Source organism: Rhincodon typus, chromosome 1 (genome assembly GCF_021869965.1).
Source record: "Rhincodon typus isolate 14 chromosome 1, sRhiTyp1.1, whole genome shotgun sequence".
NCBI lineage: Eukaryota > Metazoa > Chordata > Chondrichthyes > Orectolobiformes > Rhincodontidae > Rhincodon > Rhincodon typus.
Genome location: NC_063332.1, coordinates 83,014,244 through 83,033,076, shown reverse-complemented (window position 1 = coordinate 83,033,076; position 18,833 = coordinate 83,014,244). Strand labels below are relative to the sequence as shown.

The window sequence follows — 18,833 nt, the reverse complement described above, 5'->3', positions numbered from 1 at the left end:
TTTGTCAAAGAGAATGGAGTGTAAAAATAATGAACAAGAACAAAGTTGCTGGAAAAGCTCAGCAGGTCTGGCAGCATCTGTGAAGAAAAAAAAATCAGAGTTAACGTTTTGTGTCCGGTGATCCTTCCTCATCACCGGACCCAAAATGTTAACTTGTTTTTTTTTTTACAGATGCTGCCAGACCTGCTGAACTTTTCCAGCAACTTTGTTTTTGTTCCTGATTTACAGCATCCGCAGTTCTTTCGGTTTTTATGCAAATAGTGAAGCCTTGCTAAAACTATGCAAGGCACTAATCAGAACAGGAGTGGAATACGGAAAGTGTTTTTCAGTCCCCTTATCTAAAGAAAAATAGAAAATAGGAACATGACTAGACCATTTGGTACTTCAGCCTTGCTCTGCTATTCAGTATGATCATGGCTGATCATCAAACTCCATACTCTGTTCCTGCTTTCTACATGTATCTTTTGATCTCTTCAGTTGTAAGAACATGCAATGTTTTGGCTTCAACCACTTGTGGCAGAGAATTCCACAACCTTACTAATCTCTGGGTGAAGAAATTTCTCCTCATTTCCATCATAAATGGCTTATCCCAGATCTTTGAGGTTACAGTCGAAAGATTTCTAGACTCCCTGATCACCAGGAATATCCTTCCTGTATTTATCCTGTTTAGTCCTGTTAGAATTTTCTAGGTTTCTCTGAGATGCCCTATCATCATCTAAACTCCAGTAAATATAAGTCAAATCGATCCAGTGTCTCTTCATACATCAGTTCTGCCCAGGAAAACTATACTTATATTGAAAGCAATCCAGAGAAAATTCACTTGTTGATCCCTGGTGTGGAGGGATTTTCTTATTAGGAGAGGTTGAGGAAGTTGGGCTTGTAGTCATTGGATTTTGGAATGAGAGGAGACCTCACTGAAACAGACAGGTTTTCTTTAGGAGGCTTGATAAGGAAGGTACAGAGACTGGCTGTATAGCTTTTTCCTGGAGCTTATACTTGCTTGAATGTACTTGGCTTTAAGTAATCTCTTCAGTGTCATATCCTAAAACTTCTGGTAAAGGATTAACACTAGTTGTTCTCTCTAAGGTAATCTAGTTCACTATATACCTTTCCCTTCTCAAAAGACCAAAAGAGAAGTACAGCATGAGAACAGGCCATTCGGCCCTCCAAGCCGTTTAGTCATGCCCTGACTAAACTTTTTTTTTTAAAAAAAAGAACCACCTGCCCTTATTCGGTCCGTATCTCTCTATTCCTTTCCTATTCACGTAACCATCCAGATGCCTCTTAAATGTCATTAACTTGCCTGCATCCGCCACCTCTTCTGGCAGTGCATTCCAGGCTCCTGCCACTCTCTGCGTGAAAAATTTGCCTTGCACATCTCCCTTCAACTATTTCCCTCTCTCACCTTGAACGTGTGCCCCCTTGTAATTGAAACTTCCCTGGGAAAAAGCTTCTAACTAACCTCTTATAATTTTGTAGACTTCTGTCAGGTCTCCTCTCAGCTGCTGTCTTTTCAGTAAAAACAATCCTAGTCTTTTTGACCTTTCCTCATAGCCAACGCCCTCAACCAGGCAACACCCTGGTAAACCTTCTCTGCACACTCTCCAAAGCTTCCATGTCCTTCTAGTAGTGTGGCAACCAAAACTGGACATAATACTCCAAATGTGGCCTAACAAGGGTTTTATATAGTTGCAACGTGTTTTGCCAACTCTTATACTCCATGCCCCGCTGATGAAGGCAAGCATGCTATACACCTTCTTAATCACTTTGGCCACCTGTGTTGCCACTTTTAGGGAACTGTGGACCTGCACACTCTGATCCATCGGTATATTAATATTCCCAAGGGTTCTGCCATTTACAGTACAATTTACAGCTAAATTTGATCCTTCAAAATGCATCACCTCGCATTTGTCTGGATTAAACTCCATCTGCCATTTGTGGCCAAGTCGCCAAACTATCTATATTTTGTATTCTTTCACAGTTGTTGGCACAACAGAAACTCCACTAATCTTCGTGTTATCTGCAAACTTACTAATCAGATCACCCACATTTTCTTCCAGATGATTTTTGTATACTACAAACAACAAAGGACCTAAGTCTGATCCCTGTGGAACACCACTACTTACAGTCTCCGTTCTGAAAAACACCCTTCCACTGCTATTATCAAGTCAGTTTTATATCCATCTAACCAGCCCACCCCAAATCCATTGTGATCTTAGTTTTTGTACCAATCTGCCATGTGGGACTTTATCAAATGCCTTACTAAAGTCCATATAAACTACATCCACAACACTTCCCTCATCAATTATCTTTGTCACCTCTTCAAAGAATTCAATCATGTTGGTGAGACTTGACCTTCCCTGTACAAAGCCATGTTGCCTGTTACTAACTAGTCTATTTTCTTCCAAATGTGCATATATCTTGTCCCTCAGTATGCTCTCTAAGAGCTTCCCTACCACAGATGTCAGGCTCACCAGCCGATAATTTCTTGGATTATCCGGGCTTCCTTTCTTAAACAAGAGAACAACATTGGCTAATCTCCAGTCCTCTAGAACCTTGCCTGTGGTCAAAGGGGATGTGAAGATACCTACTAATGCCCAAGCTATTTTCTCCCTTGCCTCTTCGCAGCAACCTGAGATAGATCTCATCTGGCCCTAGGGACTTGTCTACCTAAATGCAGGAGTACCTGTGAACGTAGCCATTCAATTTCAAAAACTTCATGGGAGTGTTTCAAACTCAAAGTAAAAACTGAAAGAGAACTGTCTGTCTAAACAATTGGTTTTTCCAATAAATCTTAAAAAAAAAAAAAAAAAATTCCCTAATCTCATACAAACCTTGATGCCCCATTATTTACAATTGTGGTGTCTCAAAAGATTGTAAAATAAACAAAAGCCCATAGTGGTACATAAACCTATTCCCTTTAAAGCTTAGCCTCAAAATGGATTTAAAGTAACCACCATGACAACAGAAATGCTTCCAAGTTAGTTATTAACCCCAGACAGACAACCTACTGGTTATTAACTTAAAAACATGAAAACCAGACCTACAATTAATAATAAAATATAAAAGAAACCACAGTTTACAGGTGTTTTGTGGTTACGGGTAATGCGTCTGAGCATCCTGCTCACGATCTTACTTTGTAAATATCATTATTTTTTGCACTCAATATTTTTGTTTATTGTTAGAAAATGAATTATTTGTTTCGTTTATGCATACTTTTCAATTACATCATCTTTGCTGTAGTATTTTTTTAAAGTTCGTTTGCTTAGCATGTTCATTTTTCTTATGTAAATTTTGCTAATATAAACGATAAGATTTGATTTTCCAGGTAAAGTATGTTCACAAATTTCTGTTGTATTTTTCTTACAGCAACACTTATAGTTGCAGTAAATGAACTCCGAAAGAGTGCTCGAGCTAAAGGAATAACGTTATATCAGTACGGTATGCCAATTTTACTTCTAATACTATCATACAGTTTTTTAAAAAACCACAACTGCTGTGCACGATATAAAGCATCCTGATGCATGTGTGGGGCTGGGAAGATTTTCAAAGCTGAATAGCTATTTACTGAGACAACAAGGTGTAGAGCTGGATGAACACAGCAGGCCAGGCAGCATCAGAGGAGCAGGAAAGCTGACGTTTCGGGTCGAGACTTTCTTCAGAAATGGGGGAGGGGAAGGGGATTCTGAAATAAATAGGGAGAAAGGGGGAGGCGGATAGAAGATGGATAAATGAGAAGATTGGTTGGAGAGGAGACCGACAGGTCAAAGAGGTGGGGTTGAGGCCAGTAAAGGTGAGTGGAGGTGGGGAGTTAGGGAGGGGATAGGTCGGTCCAGGGAGGATGGACAGGTCAAGGAGGCGGGATGAGGCTAGTAGGTAGGAGATGGAGTTGGGACTTGAGGTGGGAGGAGTGGATAGGTGGGAGGACAGGTTAGGGAGGCGGGTACAAGCTGGGCTGGTTTTGGGATGCGTTTGGGGGAGGGGAGATTTTGAAGCTTGTGAAGTCCACATTGATACCATTGGGCTGCAGAGTTCCCAAGCGAAATATGAGATGCTGTTCCTGCAACCTTCGGGTGGCATCGTTGTGGCACTGCAGGAGGCCCAGGATGGACGTGTCATCTGAGGAATGGGAGGGGGAGTTGAAATGGTTCGCGACTGGGAGGTGCAGTTGTTTTGTGTGAACCGAGCGTAGGTGTTCCACAAAACAGTCCCCAAGCCTCCGCTTGGTTTCCCCGATGTAGAGGAGGCCACAACAGGAACAGTGGATACAGTATACCACATTAGCAGATGTGCAGGTGGACATCTGTTTGATGTGAAAGGTCTTCTTAGGGCCTGGGATGGGGTTGAGGGGTGAGGTGTAGGGGCAGGTGTAGCACTTCCTGCAGTTGCAGGGAAAAGTGCCAGGGGTGGTGGTGCTGGTGGGGAGTGTGGAGCGGACAAGGAAGTCACGGACAGAGTGGTCCCTTCGGAAAGCAGATAAGGGTGGGGAGGGGAAAATGTCTTTGGTGGTGGGATGGGATTGCAGATGGCGGAAGTGTCGGAGGATGGTGCGTTGGATCTGGAGGTTGGTGGGGTGGTACGTGAGGACGAGAGGGATTGTGTTTTGGTTATTATTGTGGGGAAGGGGTGTGAGGGATGAGTTGCGGGAAATGCGAGAGACACGGTCGAGGGCGTTTTCGACCACTGTGGAGGGGAAGTTGCGGTCCTTGAAAAACGAGGACATCTGGGATATCCGGGTGTGGAATGTCTCATCTCGGGAGCAGATGCGGAGGAGGCGAAGGAGTTGGGAATAGGGGATGGCCTTTTTGCAGGAAGGTGGGCGAGAGGAGGTACTGTAGGTACTCTAGAGTAACTGTGGGTGTCGGTAGGCTTGAAATGGATATCGGTTTCCAGCTGGTTGCCAGAGATGGAAATAGAGAGGTCCCGGAAGGGGAGAGGTATCGGAGATGGTCCAGGTGAACTTAAGATTGGGGTGGAAGGTGTTAATGAAGTGGATGAACTGTTCCAGCTCCTCATGGGAGCACGAGGCGGTGTCGATATAGTCATCGATGTAATGGAGGAAGAGGTGGGGGATAGGGCCAGTGTAGCTTTGAAAGAGGGATTGTTCCACGTATCCTACAAAGAGGCAGGCATAGCTTGGGCCCATGCGGGTACCCATGGCCACCCCCTTTGTCTGTAGGAAGTGGGAGGAATGGAAGGAGCAGTTGTTAAGGGTGAGGACGAGTTCAGCTAAGTGAATAAGGGTGTCAGTGGAGGGGGACTGGTCAGGCCTGCAGGACATTTACTGGAGGTGTTGATGTAAATGGGGAACATATATGTTTAATTGACAAATTAAATACAGGCAAAAGTACCAGTTATCCATTCTTCTTTTTGCATATGAGATTCCTTTAATTAAAGATCTACTAAATTTCCTGTTCCTTCCACTGATTTGACTTGCAGGTGAGTATTTTAAAGGAAAGAAGTGGAAATGCAACTCCATTCAAATTTCATAAAGGATCAATAACAGCTGGAAATAATCTTCAGCTGTCTCATTAATCATAAGTAGGAATGTTGTCTATTTCGTTAGTGTTCAGTGCCATCATGACTCCTTGAATGGTGAAACCGTCCATACTCGCATACAGTAGGGCCTGAAGACATTGAGGCTTGGGGTGATGAATAAGGAGTAACGTGTGTAGTACAAGTGCTAGACAGTAATCAATTCCAAGGGAAAATGGAGTCATCTCCCCATGATATAATATAGCAAAGAACCGAGGATGGTGGCAATTAAGCAAACACAGAAATTGCTGAGAGGCAGTGGCATAGGAGGTGGTGGTGTAGTGTCATATCTAGACTGTTAAGCCAGAAACTCAGCAGATGTTCTGAGGGCCTAGGTTCAAATCCCATCATGGCTGGAAAAAGAAAATTTGGAATTAAGAATCTGTTGATGACTGTGAAGCCATTATCGATTATTAGAAAGATGCATCTGGTTCACTAATGTCCTTCAGGGAAGGAAATCTGCCAACCTCACCTGATGTGGCCTACATGTAACTTGTGGTTGACTCTCTCAATTTCAACCTTCTGAAATTGCCTAGCAAGCTACTCAGTTGTATTAATCACTACAAAGTCTCAAAGAAATGAAACTGGACGGACCATCTGGTATTGACCTAAACACCGGAAAAGACAATGGCAGAAATAACCCTGTTAACTCTGCAAAGTCCTTCATGCTAACATCTGGGGGTGAGTGCCAAAATTGGAGAGCTGTCTTTCAGGCTAGTCAAGCAACAGGCTGACATAACCATGCTCATGGAATCATAGCTCACAATGTCCCAGATACTGCCATCTGTTCTACCACTCGCAGCACAAACTCAGCAGAGGTGGTGGCAAAGTGGCATACATTTGAGCAGGAGCTGCCTTGGGAGTCCTTAGCATTGACTTCAGATCCTGTGAAGTTTCGTGGCTTCAGGTCATATATGGGCAAGGAAACACTGATGGTACCAGGTTACGTCCTCCCTTAGCTGATGAAAGAGTACTCCTCCATGTTGAACAACTCCAGGAGAAAGCACTAAGGGTGGCAAGGGCACTGAATACAACCTGGATGGGGGAATTTGTGCCCTCCACCAAGAGTGGCTTGGTAGTAGCACTACTGGTCAAGCTGTTTGGGTCCTTAAGGGCAGCTGCTCGACTGAGTCTGCAACAAGTGGTGAGGGAACCAACAAGAGGGTAAAACATACTACTTGCTTACCAGTTTGACAGCTGCAAATGTAATAGTCCGTGACAGTATTGGTAAGACTGACCACCGCATAGTCTTTGTGGAACTGAGGTGTTGCCTCACATTGCGAATACCCTCCATGTTGTGCTGACGAGTGACGGTTAGCACACTATCAGACTTCAAACAGATCTAGCAACTCAAGACTGGGTAGCCATGAGGCACTTTCGGCAATCACGAGCAGCAGAATTGTACTTTAGCACAATTTGTAACTTCTTGGCATATCTTGGGTATATCCCCCACTCAGCCATTACCATCAAGCCTGGTTCAAAGGAGAATGCAAGAGGGTGTGCCAGGAGCCAGGCATACCTAAAAATGAGATGTCAACCTAGTGAAACTGCCAAATTGAACTTAAGGACCAAATAGCTTAAGCAGCAAGTGATAGACAAGTGATCCCAAAATCAATGGATCAAATCTGAGTTCAGCAGGCCTGCCACATCCAATTGTGCATGATGGTGGGCAATTAAACAGCTCACTGGAGGAGGCAGCTCCACAAATATCCCCATTCTCAGTAGTGGGCCAGCCCAACACATCCATGCAAAAGCTAAGGCTGAAGCATTCGCAGCAACCTGCAACTAGAAGTGTCGAGTCGGTCATCCATCTCAGTTTCCAATGGTTCCTACTATCAGATATCAGTCTTCAGCCAATTTGATTCCCTTCACGTGATATCAAGAAAGAGGTGGAGGTAGTGGATATTACAAAGGCTCTGGGCCCTGGCAAAATACTGAAAACCTGTGCTCCAGTATTTTCTGCTTCTCAGTCACACTGTTCCAGTACAGTTAGAACATGGGCATTTACCCAGCAATGTGAGAAAATTGCACAAGTATGTACTATACATACAAGGTTTGGCAATTCCAACTCAACTAATTATTGCCCCATCAATCTACTCTTGATCATTTAGTAAAGTGTTGGAAAGTGTCATCATCAACAGTGCTATCAGTAATAACTTGCTCATTGGCACCCAGTATGGTTTTGCTAGGCCCATTCAGCTCCAGACCTTGTTACAGCCTTGCTCCGCACATGGTTAGCACTGCTGCCGCACAGCACCCGGGACCCAGGTTTGATTTCAGCCTTGGGAGACTGTTGAGTTTGCACAATCTCCCCTTACCAGTTTGCATAGGTTTCCTCCCATGTTCTAAAACTGCAGATTAGGTGGATTGGCCATGCTAAATTGCCCCGCAGTACCCAGGGATGAGCAGGTGAGGTGGATTAGCCATTGCAAATACGGCTTAACAGGTATAGAGTGGGTGGGGATGGGTTTGGGAGGGATGCTGTTCAGAGGGTCTGTGTGGACTTGATGGGCTGAATGGCCTCTTTCTGCACTGAGATTCTGTGCTTCTGTGGATTGCAGAGTTGAGGTGAGTGACAGCCTTTGACATCAAGGCTGCATTCGACTAAGTGTGGCTTCAAGGAGACTTCCAAATCTGGAATCTGGTTGAAGTCATACCAGGCACATAGGAAGAAGATTGTGGTTGTTGGAGCTCCCTCATCTCGGCTACAGGGCATCCCTGTAGGTGTTCCTCAGGGTAATGTCCTTGGCCAACCATCTTCAGCTGCTTCATCAATAACCAACCCTCCATCTTAAGGTCAGAAGTGGGAATGCAGGTTGATGTTTGCAAACGTTCAGCACCATTCGCCACTCCTCAGATACTGAAGCAGTTCAAAAACAGCAAGACCTGGTCACTCTTCAGGTTTGGGCTGACAATTTGCAAGTTAACATTCTCGTCACAGAAAAGCCAAGTAATTGCCATCTAATCATCATCCCTTCATGTTCAATGATGTTACCATCATTAAATCTCCCACTATCAACATCCTGCAGATTACCATTGACCAGTCATATACAGGACCGAATCAGAGGCTAGGGATACTGCAATGAATAATCCCCCCCTCCTGACTCCCTAAAGCCTCTCCACCATCTACAAGGCACAAGTCAGGAATTTGATGAGATATGCTACACTTGTCTGATGAGTGCAGCTCTAACAACATTCAAGTTTCCAGCATCCAGGATAAAGCAGCTCGCTTGATTGACAGGACATCCACAAGCATCCAACCCCTCCACCACCACTGGTCAACCGCAGTAATGTGTACTATCTGCAAGATGCACTGCAGAAATTCACCAAAGATTCTTAGACAGCACCTTCCAATCCTCGACCACTCCCATCCACAAGGACAAGGGCAGCAGATCATAGAATTCCTACGGTGTGGAAACAGGCTGTTCAGCCCAACAAGTCCACACTGACCCTTGGAGCATCCCACCCAGACCCATCCCCCTATAACCCACTTAATCTACACATCCCTGAACACCACGGGCAATTTAGCATGGTCAATCCATCTAACCTGCTCTTTGGACTGTGGGAGGGAACTGGAGCACCGGAGGAAACCCACGCAGACACGAGGAGAATGTGCAAACTCCACACAGTCAGTCGCCCGAGGGTAGAATCAAACCTGGGTCCCTGGCGCTGTGAGGCTGCAGTGCTAACCACTGAGCCTCCGTGCCGATACATGTGAGCACCACCACTTGCAAGTTCCCCTCCAAGCCACTCAGTATCCTGACTTGGAAATGTATTGCCATTCCTTCACTGTTGCTGGGTCAAAATCTTGGAACTCCCTAATGGCATTGTGGGATTACCTACAGCACGTGGACTGCAGCAGTTCAAGAAGGCAGCTCATCATCACCTTTTCAAGGACAACTAGGGATGCAGCAGGTCTGGACTAGGCCAGCTAGCAGCACCTGCGATCGGAGAAAGGGGAAAAAAAACTCAGCAAGTCTGACAGCATCTGAAGAGAGAAAGCTAAGTTAAAGTTTCAAGTCCACTAACCCTTCACAATGCCTTTCTTCTGCAGAAAGGTCACTGAACTCTCTTCCTTCACATCACCTTATGATATTCCACTGTTACCAACCCCCTTAAGCCTGTGCATTCCTAGGGATTCTATTAGCCAGCAAATTAATTGAATTAGCGATATAAGCACTCACTCTGGCTACAACAGCTGGACAGAAGCAGGGTGCTTCACAGCTCCCCAAAGTTTGCCCTCCGTCTGCAGGATACATGTGGGGAGTACAAATGAACATACAAATTGGGAGCAAGAATAGACCCATTCAGTCTCTGCCATTTGATAAGATTTATTGTTGATCCGATTGTGGCCTTAGCTCCGCTTTCCAAGCCTAACACCTAAATCGTTTGACTCCCTTGTTAGCTGAGAGTTTGAAGGACTAGCCTCGACTTGCCTGATCAGTTCAGCTCCAACAGCACTTATGTCTCAACACGATAGTAGCTTGCTTGATGAACGCTTGCAACCACCGCCTTCATATTCAAACTTGCAATCCTTTCAACAGCACCAGACTTTTACAACTTATAAGGACAAGGACCACAGATTCATGGGAATTCCATAATCTACAAGATTCCTTTCATGTCTCTCCCTGTACTGACTTGAAACTATATTGCTGCTGCTTCTTGCCAGTCACCAAGTCAAAATCCTGGAACTCCCTCTCTAACAACAGTACATTTATGCCTATACTTGATAGACTGCCAATGAGTTGAGAATGCATGTCTCTACTATCTTCTAAAGGCAAGTTGGGGATGGGCAACAAATACTGGCGTTGCCTCTCATGCACGGTTTTCTATCAATCAGCAAATTATTCTACTTAATGCTCTTCCTAATCATGTTTTTGGCATTTGTTGATTTTTAATAAAAATCCTTATGCTGTTATTTTTTTATTTCAAGGCCTTGACATGACTCGAATGTTTCAATTGCACCATCCATTGCCTGCAACCATTTTGTTACATTCCGGGCCCACAGTATTTCTCAGGTCACCACTTGCCTTCCCCCGTCACAGTCCCAACCACAATGGAGGCTATGGCTAGAATATAAGCAGGACTTTGTGAATGACTGATACACAACTAAGAAACTTGCAATTAGAAGAAACTCAAGAGACAAGGAATGGGGTGCCGTGCATATTAAAGTTCAGTAGACTAGTTTGATCAAACTATTCACAATCCATCTCCCATTGAGACAACTGGAGTATTCCAGATTCACTGACAGTTTAAATGCTGGTCACCTTTTTGCGGATATAAAGCAGCTGGGGGTTGAACATGGCGGAATCCATTGATGATTAGGATCCTAACAAATAAACTAGCTCCTGAAATACTCGTATAAAAATAAGAATCCTATGTTGGTAGTAGGACCTAGTTTATAACTTACAAATTGGTGGCATTGTGTACAATCTGTCCAGTTCTTTTTCTAGTCATTGAGCCCTCATAATAACCAGTTTTTAAATGGACTGTTCTTGGTCACTTAAACCACAGATTATTATAGGAGAATTTCTCTGGAACTAGGAAGAGCACTAATGGTCTGCTGCTTCCAAGTCATGTTACAGCACACTGTCATCTTACACTTGACCTCAGCCAGGATTGTTGTTCTTGCTATGTTGATATCAGTCAGTGGAAGGCAGTTCAGTGAACCACAAAATGTGTGCCTGCTGTCAGTTATCAATTTATAAAGGGCTGTGATTACTATAAAGCAAAAGCCTGATTTTAGTATTTAGTATTTTAGTATATTAGATATTTAGTATTTTTGATATAATTCTAGCAGATCAGTTTCAGAAAAAGTACTGATAATCACTTATTACTTTAGGCAGGTACTGAATCAATGACATTTTTGAATTGCATTTCATCATTTTCTTTTGCTCCAAGACTTGATACAATGATTGTGTGTCATGACAGTGAAACTGTAATTGCACCTGAAAGTACAATGCTTATATATAAAAATTTAGAAGGCCTTCAAAATTGAAAAATGTTATGTCAAAAAACAGCTAACCACCACCCTTTTGAGTTCCGAGATGGGCAATAAATGTCGGTTTTGCCAGTGAAGCTGACACCAGTAATTTTTAAGTTTAATAGGGTTATAACTATTGGCCTAAGTAAGCTGGAATTGATCGACAAGATTTTCATCAAGCAATGGGTTCCTGAGTTGCAAGTTTTCCTGATTCTGTCTCCTTTCTGAAGGATCCTGCTCAGCCTATTTTTGTGTCAGTAATGTGCATGGGTGGACATCATATATCACCTCTGAAGGCTGGCTTGAAGGCCCATCTCAATTTATTGTGACATTGGCCTAGTTGTAATGACTATTTGCACCCCATAACTTTCACAACTTCGTCATTACTCCATGCACCTGCCATTTTCATTTTGATTCTGTGCACAGCAGATACTCTGAGCCATTGGCAAATGTTTGACGTGATCTTGAGAGAGGCAAGCAGATGTGTTCAAAAAATCTTCTTTGAAATAAACTCTTTAATCACAAAACTGTCAATTATGCATAGTCATTCATGTTCATCTTTATTATTAATGACAAGCTCTAACCCACTTCACGCCCCTTTGACAGTTTAAAATTTATCTTATTACTGTACGGGAGTTTTGTGCTCAAGCAGTAGGCAGCAGCTTGAATCCAGACCTTGCAATTGAGAGGCAAGCGTTCTACTAACTGAACCATTGCTGACACTTGTATACTGTACATGTACTGCAAACAACAGTGATCTGTTGGCACACACTTTATGCTCAAGTCTGTTGATGACAGATTTGAACCCAACAGCCTTCTGATTGTCATGTGAAAGTATTCTAAACTTCACTATGTTTGTAATGTTTATAATGTAATTTTTGAACTATTATTAAGCAGCAGGTACCTATTTATTTCTCTGATATTCATTAGCATATATAATATATTCTAATAATGTGACACTTTGATTCTAAAATAAAGCCCACGTATTAGCTGATAGTTTGACTGAAGGACTTGCTCCTTATGCCACCAAACCATTAACACGCATCATATTTGTTTCCTAGTGATGAATGGTCATGATCCAACCACTAATGTTGTTCTGTTGGAAGATGCAGCTGCTGTGTTGGGAGTGTTGTTAGCAGCTAGCTGTATGGGGCTGACATCCCTTACTGGTAAGATGTTGTTAAAATAATCACAGAGTATCCAATTATGTCTCCATTTCCTGCCTTAAAAAAAAAAACTGCATGTGACTTGTTTATGCATTTGTAACAGCATAGGAGCTCCATTAAATAATTTGGAGATATCACAATTGTTTACATTTGCATTTAACTTTGTTAGAGGTTCTTGTTGCTACATGTTCTTGTAAAATACCCTTTTAAGATCTATTTTTATATTTTGAAAGATTTTATAGCATACAGTATGTTAAATAAGGTTATATTGGGTTAGCTAAAGCCATATGTTAAGTTCTTCACTCAATTTGATAACTAATATCACTATCCATTTTGCTAAGAGGAATTCATCCGTTCTTGTTTTAAATTTCTTATCTCCCACCTATACTGGTAATATTTATTCAATAATTCTATTCCTCTTTCAAACAAAATGAGTTGCTTCAATTTGCCATTATTCTCTGACTTTCCGTTAACCTTCAACATATCCAAAATTCTTCAATTCTTGACCTAATAGGAGGTCTTTTCTGAATCCAATTTCCCACTTTCTTGAAATGTTAAACTCCTCTGAAGGTCTCTCACCAGTGAAAAGCAGCTTAAAAAGGAGAAACGTTTGAGTATCATAATTTGTAAATTTTTAGGGAAAGCGTGTATCTGGACGGAAAAAATAGCGCAAACAGTATGATAAATTAAAATTGAACAGTATATCTGTTCATTCAGCATCTTTTTACTTAGGAGTTGAAGCAAAACCAAATACCCTTTTGCTTTAGTTTAGAAAGTTTACCATTTATTGTAGCTCAGGTTTCAATATGAAGTCACCCAAGTTACTGTTCTTTTTAATTTAACATTCTCATCCGGCTGCTATATAAAAACCTTACTAAGTAATGCAACAGTACCATATTAATATTTTTGATAGTAATCTTTGTTTCTAGTGAGCACGGCCTTGTCACTGAAAGCATGAAGCCAGTTGTTCCTTTCATGATTGAGATTAATGTAGAATTTGACAGATGATCCATTAGTTGTTATGTCTGTAATTGGTGGTCACAATTTCAAAGTTGTCAGCAGGAGAGCGAGGAGTGAGATGAGGAGAAGCTCCTTACTCAGTAATTAGGGTTTGGAATGTGCTGCCTGGGAAAGTAGAACTGGTAAAGTCGTGACTGGTCGAATGGTCTCCTATACTGCTAAATTCTATGAAAGATCAAATTTATTTTTAAAATTTTAAAATGCTATTCTGATGATCAGTGAGAGCGTAAGAAGGTAGGCTCTTGTGACTATTTTTCACAACCTGATGTTTTGCTTCAATTGCCTGATATGAACTAAATATTTGTAAATTTGAAAAACACTTTGAAAGTCTACCTAGTTTATAAACCAATATTTGTATCTTCCAAAAACACCCATAGATACTGGAAATATGAAATAAAAAGACACAATTATGGATATATCTACAGTAAGCAGTCCAGCAGCATTCTGTGGAGGTGGAAATCCATTTCAGATCATAATCTCTACTCCTGTTTTTGGATAGCAGCTATTAGTATTGATTCTACACTAATCATATTGAGCTCCTCCAGATCCATATTTTGTTCTTTTGCTTGTCCTGTTGCTGCATACCAATATCTCTTGTCACTTACTCTCTTCTGCCTTCAATTCTAATACTTGCTTTTGTTCTTACCTCCCCAGACCCCTCTTTCCTGCCTCCCCATTTGCTTAAAACCTGCTACACCTTTAACCTTTTCAAATTCCAATGAAAAACTATCACCATGGTACATTAACTCTGTTCTCTTTCCGTGGACACTGTCTGATCTGAATCATACCAGTATTTTCTATTTTTATTTCCCAATCTTCTATTGTAGTGCGCCACTTAATGTTTATCTGTATGTCATACTTTTTCCATGTTCTTAATATCTGTACAAGCAACTGCGCACAGCATGCTTTTGCAAAATCAAATCCATTTCAGCGAATAAAGAAAATGCAGAGTAAAGGTTTATTGATGTGCTTTCAGTAGTTGCCTGAAATGTATAAGTGGTATGTTCCCACATATACGATGTTTGTTTTGTTGCTGGTACTACTGAGTGACTTCAACAGTTGTTCATATTGTGCATTCTTTTCACTCAGGTAATCTATATTATGACAGCATTGGTTCCCTTGGTGTTGGAACACTCTTAGGTGCAGTTTCAACATTCTTGATCTACTCAAATACTGAGGCTTTGATTGGGAGATCTATAAAGCCAGAAAATGTACAGAGGCTTACTGAACTTCTGGAGAATGACCCTTCAGTAAGGTAACTGGCTGGGTTACTCTGTCTTTCGTAAGAAAGCCAAAAATGACTGTTTTAAAGTGATGCTTCAAGTAAACTGCAAAGTGTGTAGGAGTAGATTTCCTCCTTGGATATAGAATATCGCTTAAGTAGGCAGTTGAGTCTGCCCTATTTCTGTCCATTGAAGTTACTGGATTTTTTAAAAAAGGGCTAGCTGTGTTTCATGCATTTGATCCTTTTGCATAGTTTATGTGCTGTATTCAGACTCTCTATTCAAGTGCAATTAGTGACAACATTCAAGCTTGGACTGAAAAGATCAGTAATGTTTATGCCATACAAGTGTGAGGCCATTACCATTTCTAACAAGGGAGAATTCAGCCATTGCCCCTTGATATTCAGTAGTATTAATATTACTGAGACCCCATTATCAACATTTTAGGTTTTGCAGTAAATCACTCATTTTCAGACTCCCTAATGTTTGTCCAAGATCTACAAGGCCCAAGTCAGAATTGAAGTAATCTTCCTTAATCTCTACTTTTCAAGTGCAGCTTCAAACAACATTTAACCTCCGTTTAGGGCCAGGCAGTCTTCTAAATTAGCATTTAGAATCATAGAGATGTATAGCATGGAAACAGAATGTTCAGTCCAACTCATCCATGCTGACCAGATGTCCTAAGTTAATCTAGTCCCATTTTCCAGCCTTTGGCCCATATACCTCTAAATCCTTCCTATTCATGTACCCATCCAGATGCCTTTTAAATTTTGTAATTGTTCCACCTCCTCTGGCAGCTCATTCCTTACATGTACCACCCTCTGTTGAAAAGGTTTCCCCTTGAGTCTTAAATCTTGGGTTTTAAATCTTTCCCTTCTCGCCTTAAACCTGCGCCCTCTAGTTTTGGACTCCCCTACACTGGGGAAAAGACTATGGCTACTTACCCTGTCCATGCCCCTCATAATTTTATAAATCTCTATAAGGTCACCCCTCAGCCTCCGCTCCCGGGAAAATATTTTCAGCCTATTCAGCCTCTCCCTATAGCTCAAACCCTCCAACCTTGGTAACATTCTTTTTTGAAACCATTCAAGTTTCACAGCATCTTTCCTGTAGCAGGTAGACCAGATTTTAACGCAGTAGTCCAGTAGTGGCTTAACCAATGTCCTGTACAGCTGCAATACGACCTCCCAACTCCTATATTCAATACATCAATAAAGGTAAGCATACCGAACGCTGCCTTCACTACCCTATCTACCTGCAACTCCACTTGTAATGAACTATGAACTACACCTCAAGGTGTCTTTTTTTTTTTCAGCAACACTCCCCAGGACCTTGCCATTAAGAGTACAAATCCTGCCCTGATTTGCCTTATCAAAATGCAGCACCTCATGTTCATCTAAATGAAACTCTATCTGCCACGCCTTAATACATTGGCCCAACTGATCAAGGTCCCGTTGTACTCGGAGGTAACTTTCATCACTGTCCACTACACCACCAGTTTTGGTGTCATGTGCAAACATACTAGCCATACCTCCTTTTATTCACATCCAAATCATTTATGAAAATGACAAAAAGCAGTGGACCCAACACCAATACTTGTAGCACACCCCTGATCATAGGCCTCCAGTCTGAAAATCAACCCTCAGCCATCACCCTCTGTGTCCTATCTTTGAGCCAATTTTGTATCTAGGTGGCTAGCTTTCCCAGTGTTCAATGTGATCTGTCCTGCTAATTAGACTACCATGTGGATCCTTGTTGAGCACCTGCTGAAGACAATATAGACAATGTCCACTGCTATGCCTTCATCAATCTTCTTTGTCGTTTCTTCAAAAAATTCAGTCAAGTTAGTAATACATGATTTCTCGCACAGAAAGCCATGTGGACTATCGCTAATCAGTCCTTGCCTTTTCAGATACATGTAAATACTATCCCTCATCATCTCCTCCAACAACTTAGCTACCACTGACATCAAGCTCATAAGTCTTCATTTACCATGTTCATCATTCACTTCCCCTCTCATAAATATGCAGCACTAACAGTTCCTAGCATATATACAATGCACCGCACTACTGCTCCTTTAAAGCACTTTTCACATCTCTGGCTTTACCATCTAGAAGGAAAAGGGCGACAATGTGTGGGAGCTCCTCCACCTGCAGGTTTCTTCCAAGCTGCACACAAACCAAACTTAGAAAATTGTTGTTCTTTTCACTGTCACCAGACTAAAAAACCTGGAGCTCCCTTTCTACAGCACTGTGAATGTATCTACATCAGATCGGCTTAGTGGTTCAAGAAGGGGCTCACAATCTCAAAGGCATTTGGGTATGGGCAACAAATGCTGACCTAATGACAGCCACATTTGTGACAGGCATTTTAAGAACTTAGAATCATGGAATGGTTACAGAACAAATGGAGGCTATAGTGTAAGAGCTGCTCAGCCAGTTCTTCTCCTCTGCCTTTTCCTGTAACACTAAAATTATTTTCTCCTTAGATAATCATCCAATTCTCTTCTGAAATGCATGATTGATTCTACTTTTACCAAACTATCTAGAAGTACATTCCATTTCATAACTACCTGTATTTTTTTAAAAATTCTCCTGTCGTCAGCTCTTTGCTTTTATCAGTCACCTTAAATGTGTGTCCTGTGGTTCTTTACTCTTCCATCACCATCTCACTCTGAGAGGTTTGTGAGGTGTCTGGTTTCCAACACCTTGGATCAGATCTCTTAATCTCCTTTTTCTGTAAAGAGAACAGACTTTGCTTTGTCAATCTATTCTTGCAACGGAAGTTTTTCATTCCTGAAACTATTCTTAAAATGTTTCTGGACCATCTCCAATGCTTTCATATCCTTTACTCCAGGAATAATAGAATTTGATTTCCAATGCGCACCCCCACTGAGGCGTGAGTCCTCATTTGTACAGGATTGGTTTGACATCGGGACAGCAGGGATTTGGTTGTGGTTTTCATCAATAAATAAAGTGAAGGAAACCATCATATTCTGTACTACAGTTAAGACATGCCCCTGGACACAGCGAAAGACTTTCTCTGCGTGCCAGACCTGACAGTCTTGAGGGAACTTTCAAAGACCAGGTTGATTGACTTGGCAGGTAAACTAGAGGATAGCATTGCCTGAAAGAGAGCTAAGAAGGCAGAGGTAATTGATGTACTGGCTTGGTATTTGGGTTTAAAGGAAATACACAGAAGACCAGGAATCCCAGGAGTGAAACATCAGAATCTGGTGATATTCAGTTTAACAAAATAAAGAACTGCAGATGCTGAAAATCTGAAACAAAAATGGAAATTACTGGAGAATCACAACAGATCTGGCAGTATCAGAACTTGAAGAGCCGCTGGACTCGACGTTAACTCTATTTTCTCTCCACAAATGTTGGGTTTCTCCAGCAATGTTTGTTTTTTGTTTCAAATATACAGGTTAAAGCAGCATGTGAGTTAGTGCCTGATGCATAAAGGCAAACTTTCCAAAATCTAAGGAAACCGTCTGGGCAAGACTATATAGAATGTGAAAGGAGTAATTTCAGTAATTTTAATTTTAATAAGCGGATACGAGCATTAGAAGCTGAAACAGTGTATGAAGATCTTACATCATTTTCTTAGAATTTAAAAATCTCATTTAACTTCCATAGTAAGAACCCATGTTGAAGACCACAGGGTTACACTTGCTAGGTAGGCAGCAAAAATGGCTGGTGATTATAGGTTAGCCCATAAAGTTTATCACCCTCGTGAATTTGAAAGGGACAGAAAGTGGGATATTGAAGGGAGGCAAGTAGCTAGGTTAAAGAATTGATAGCAGGGAATCCCCCATGGTAATTTCCTCCAATCAGAAGGGAAAGTAATGAGGGTGAAGTTGAAATCAGAAGCTGATGTGTTTCTATTGTAACATGGAGGAAC

The 18,833-nt window shown here is 41.8% G+C and overlaps 1 protein-coding gene across 5 annotated transcripts in view; it reads left to right on the top strand.

Annotated features, from left to right (window-relative positions):
* Nucleotides 1–18,833, top strand: part of slc30a9 (solute carrier family 30 member 9) — a 120,670-nt gene that overhangs the window by 83,528 nt on the left and 18,309 nt on the right. For all 5 annotated transcript variants that reach the window (XM_020520880.2, XM_048597327.1, XM_048597323.1 and 2 more), the window contains 3 exons: nt 3,370–3,441; nt 12,580–12,687; nt 14,794–14,959. In XM_020520880.2, the coding sequence (XP_020376469.1) occupies nt 3,370–3,441; nt 12,580–12,687; nt 14,794–14,959 (346 nt within the window). The remainder of the gene's footprint in view (nt 1–3,369; nt 3,442–12,579; nt 12,688–14,793; nt 14,960–18,833) is intronic.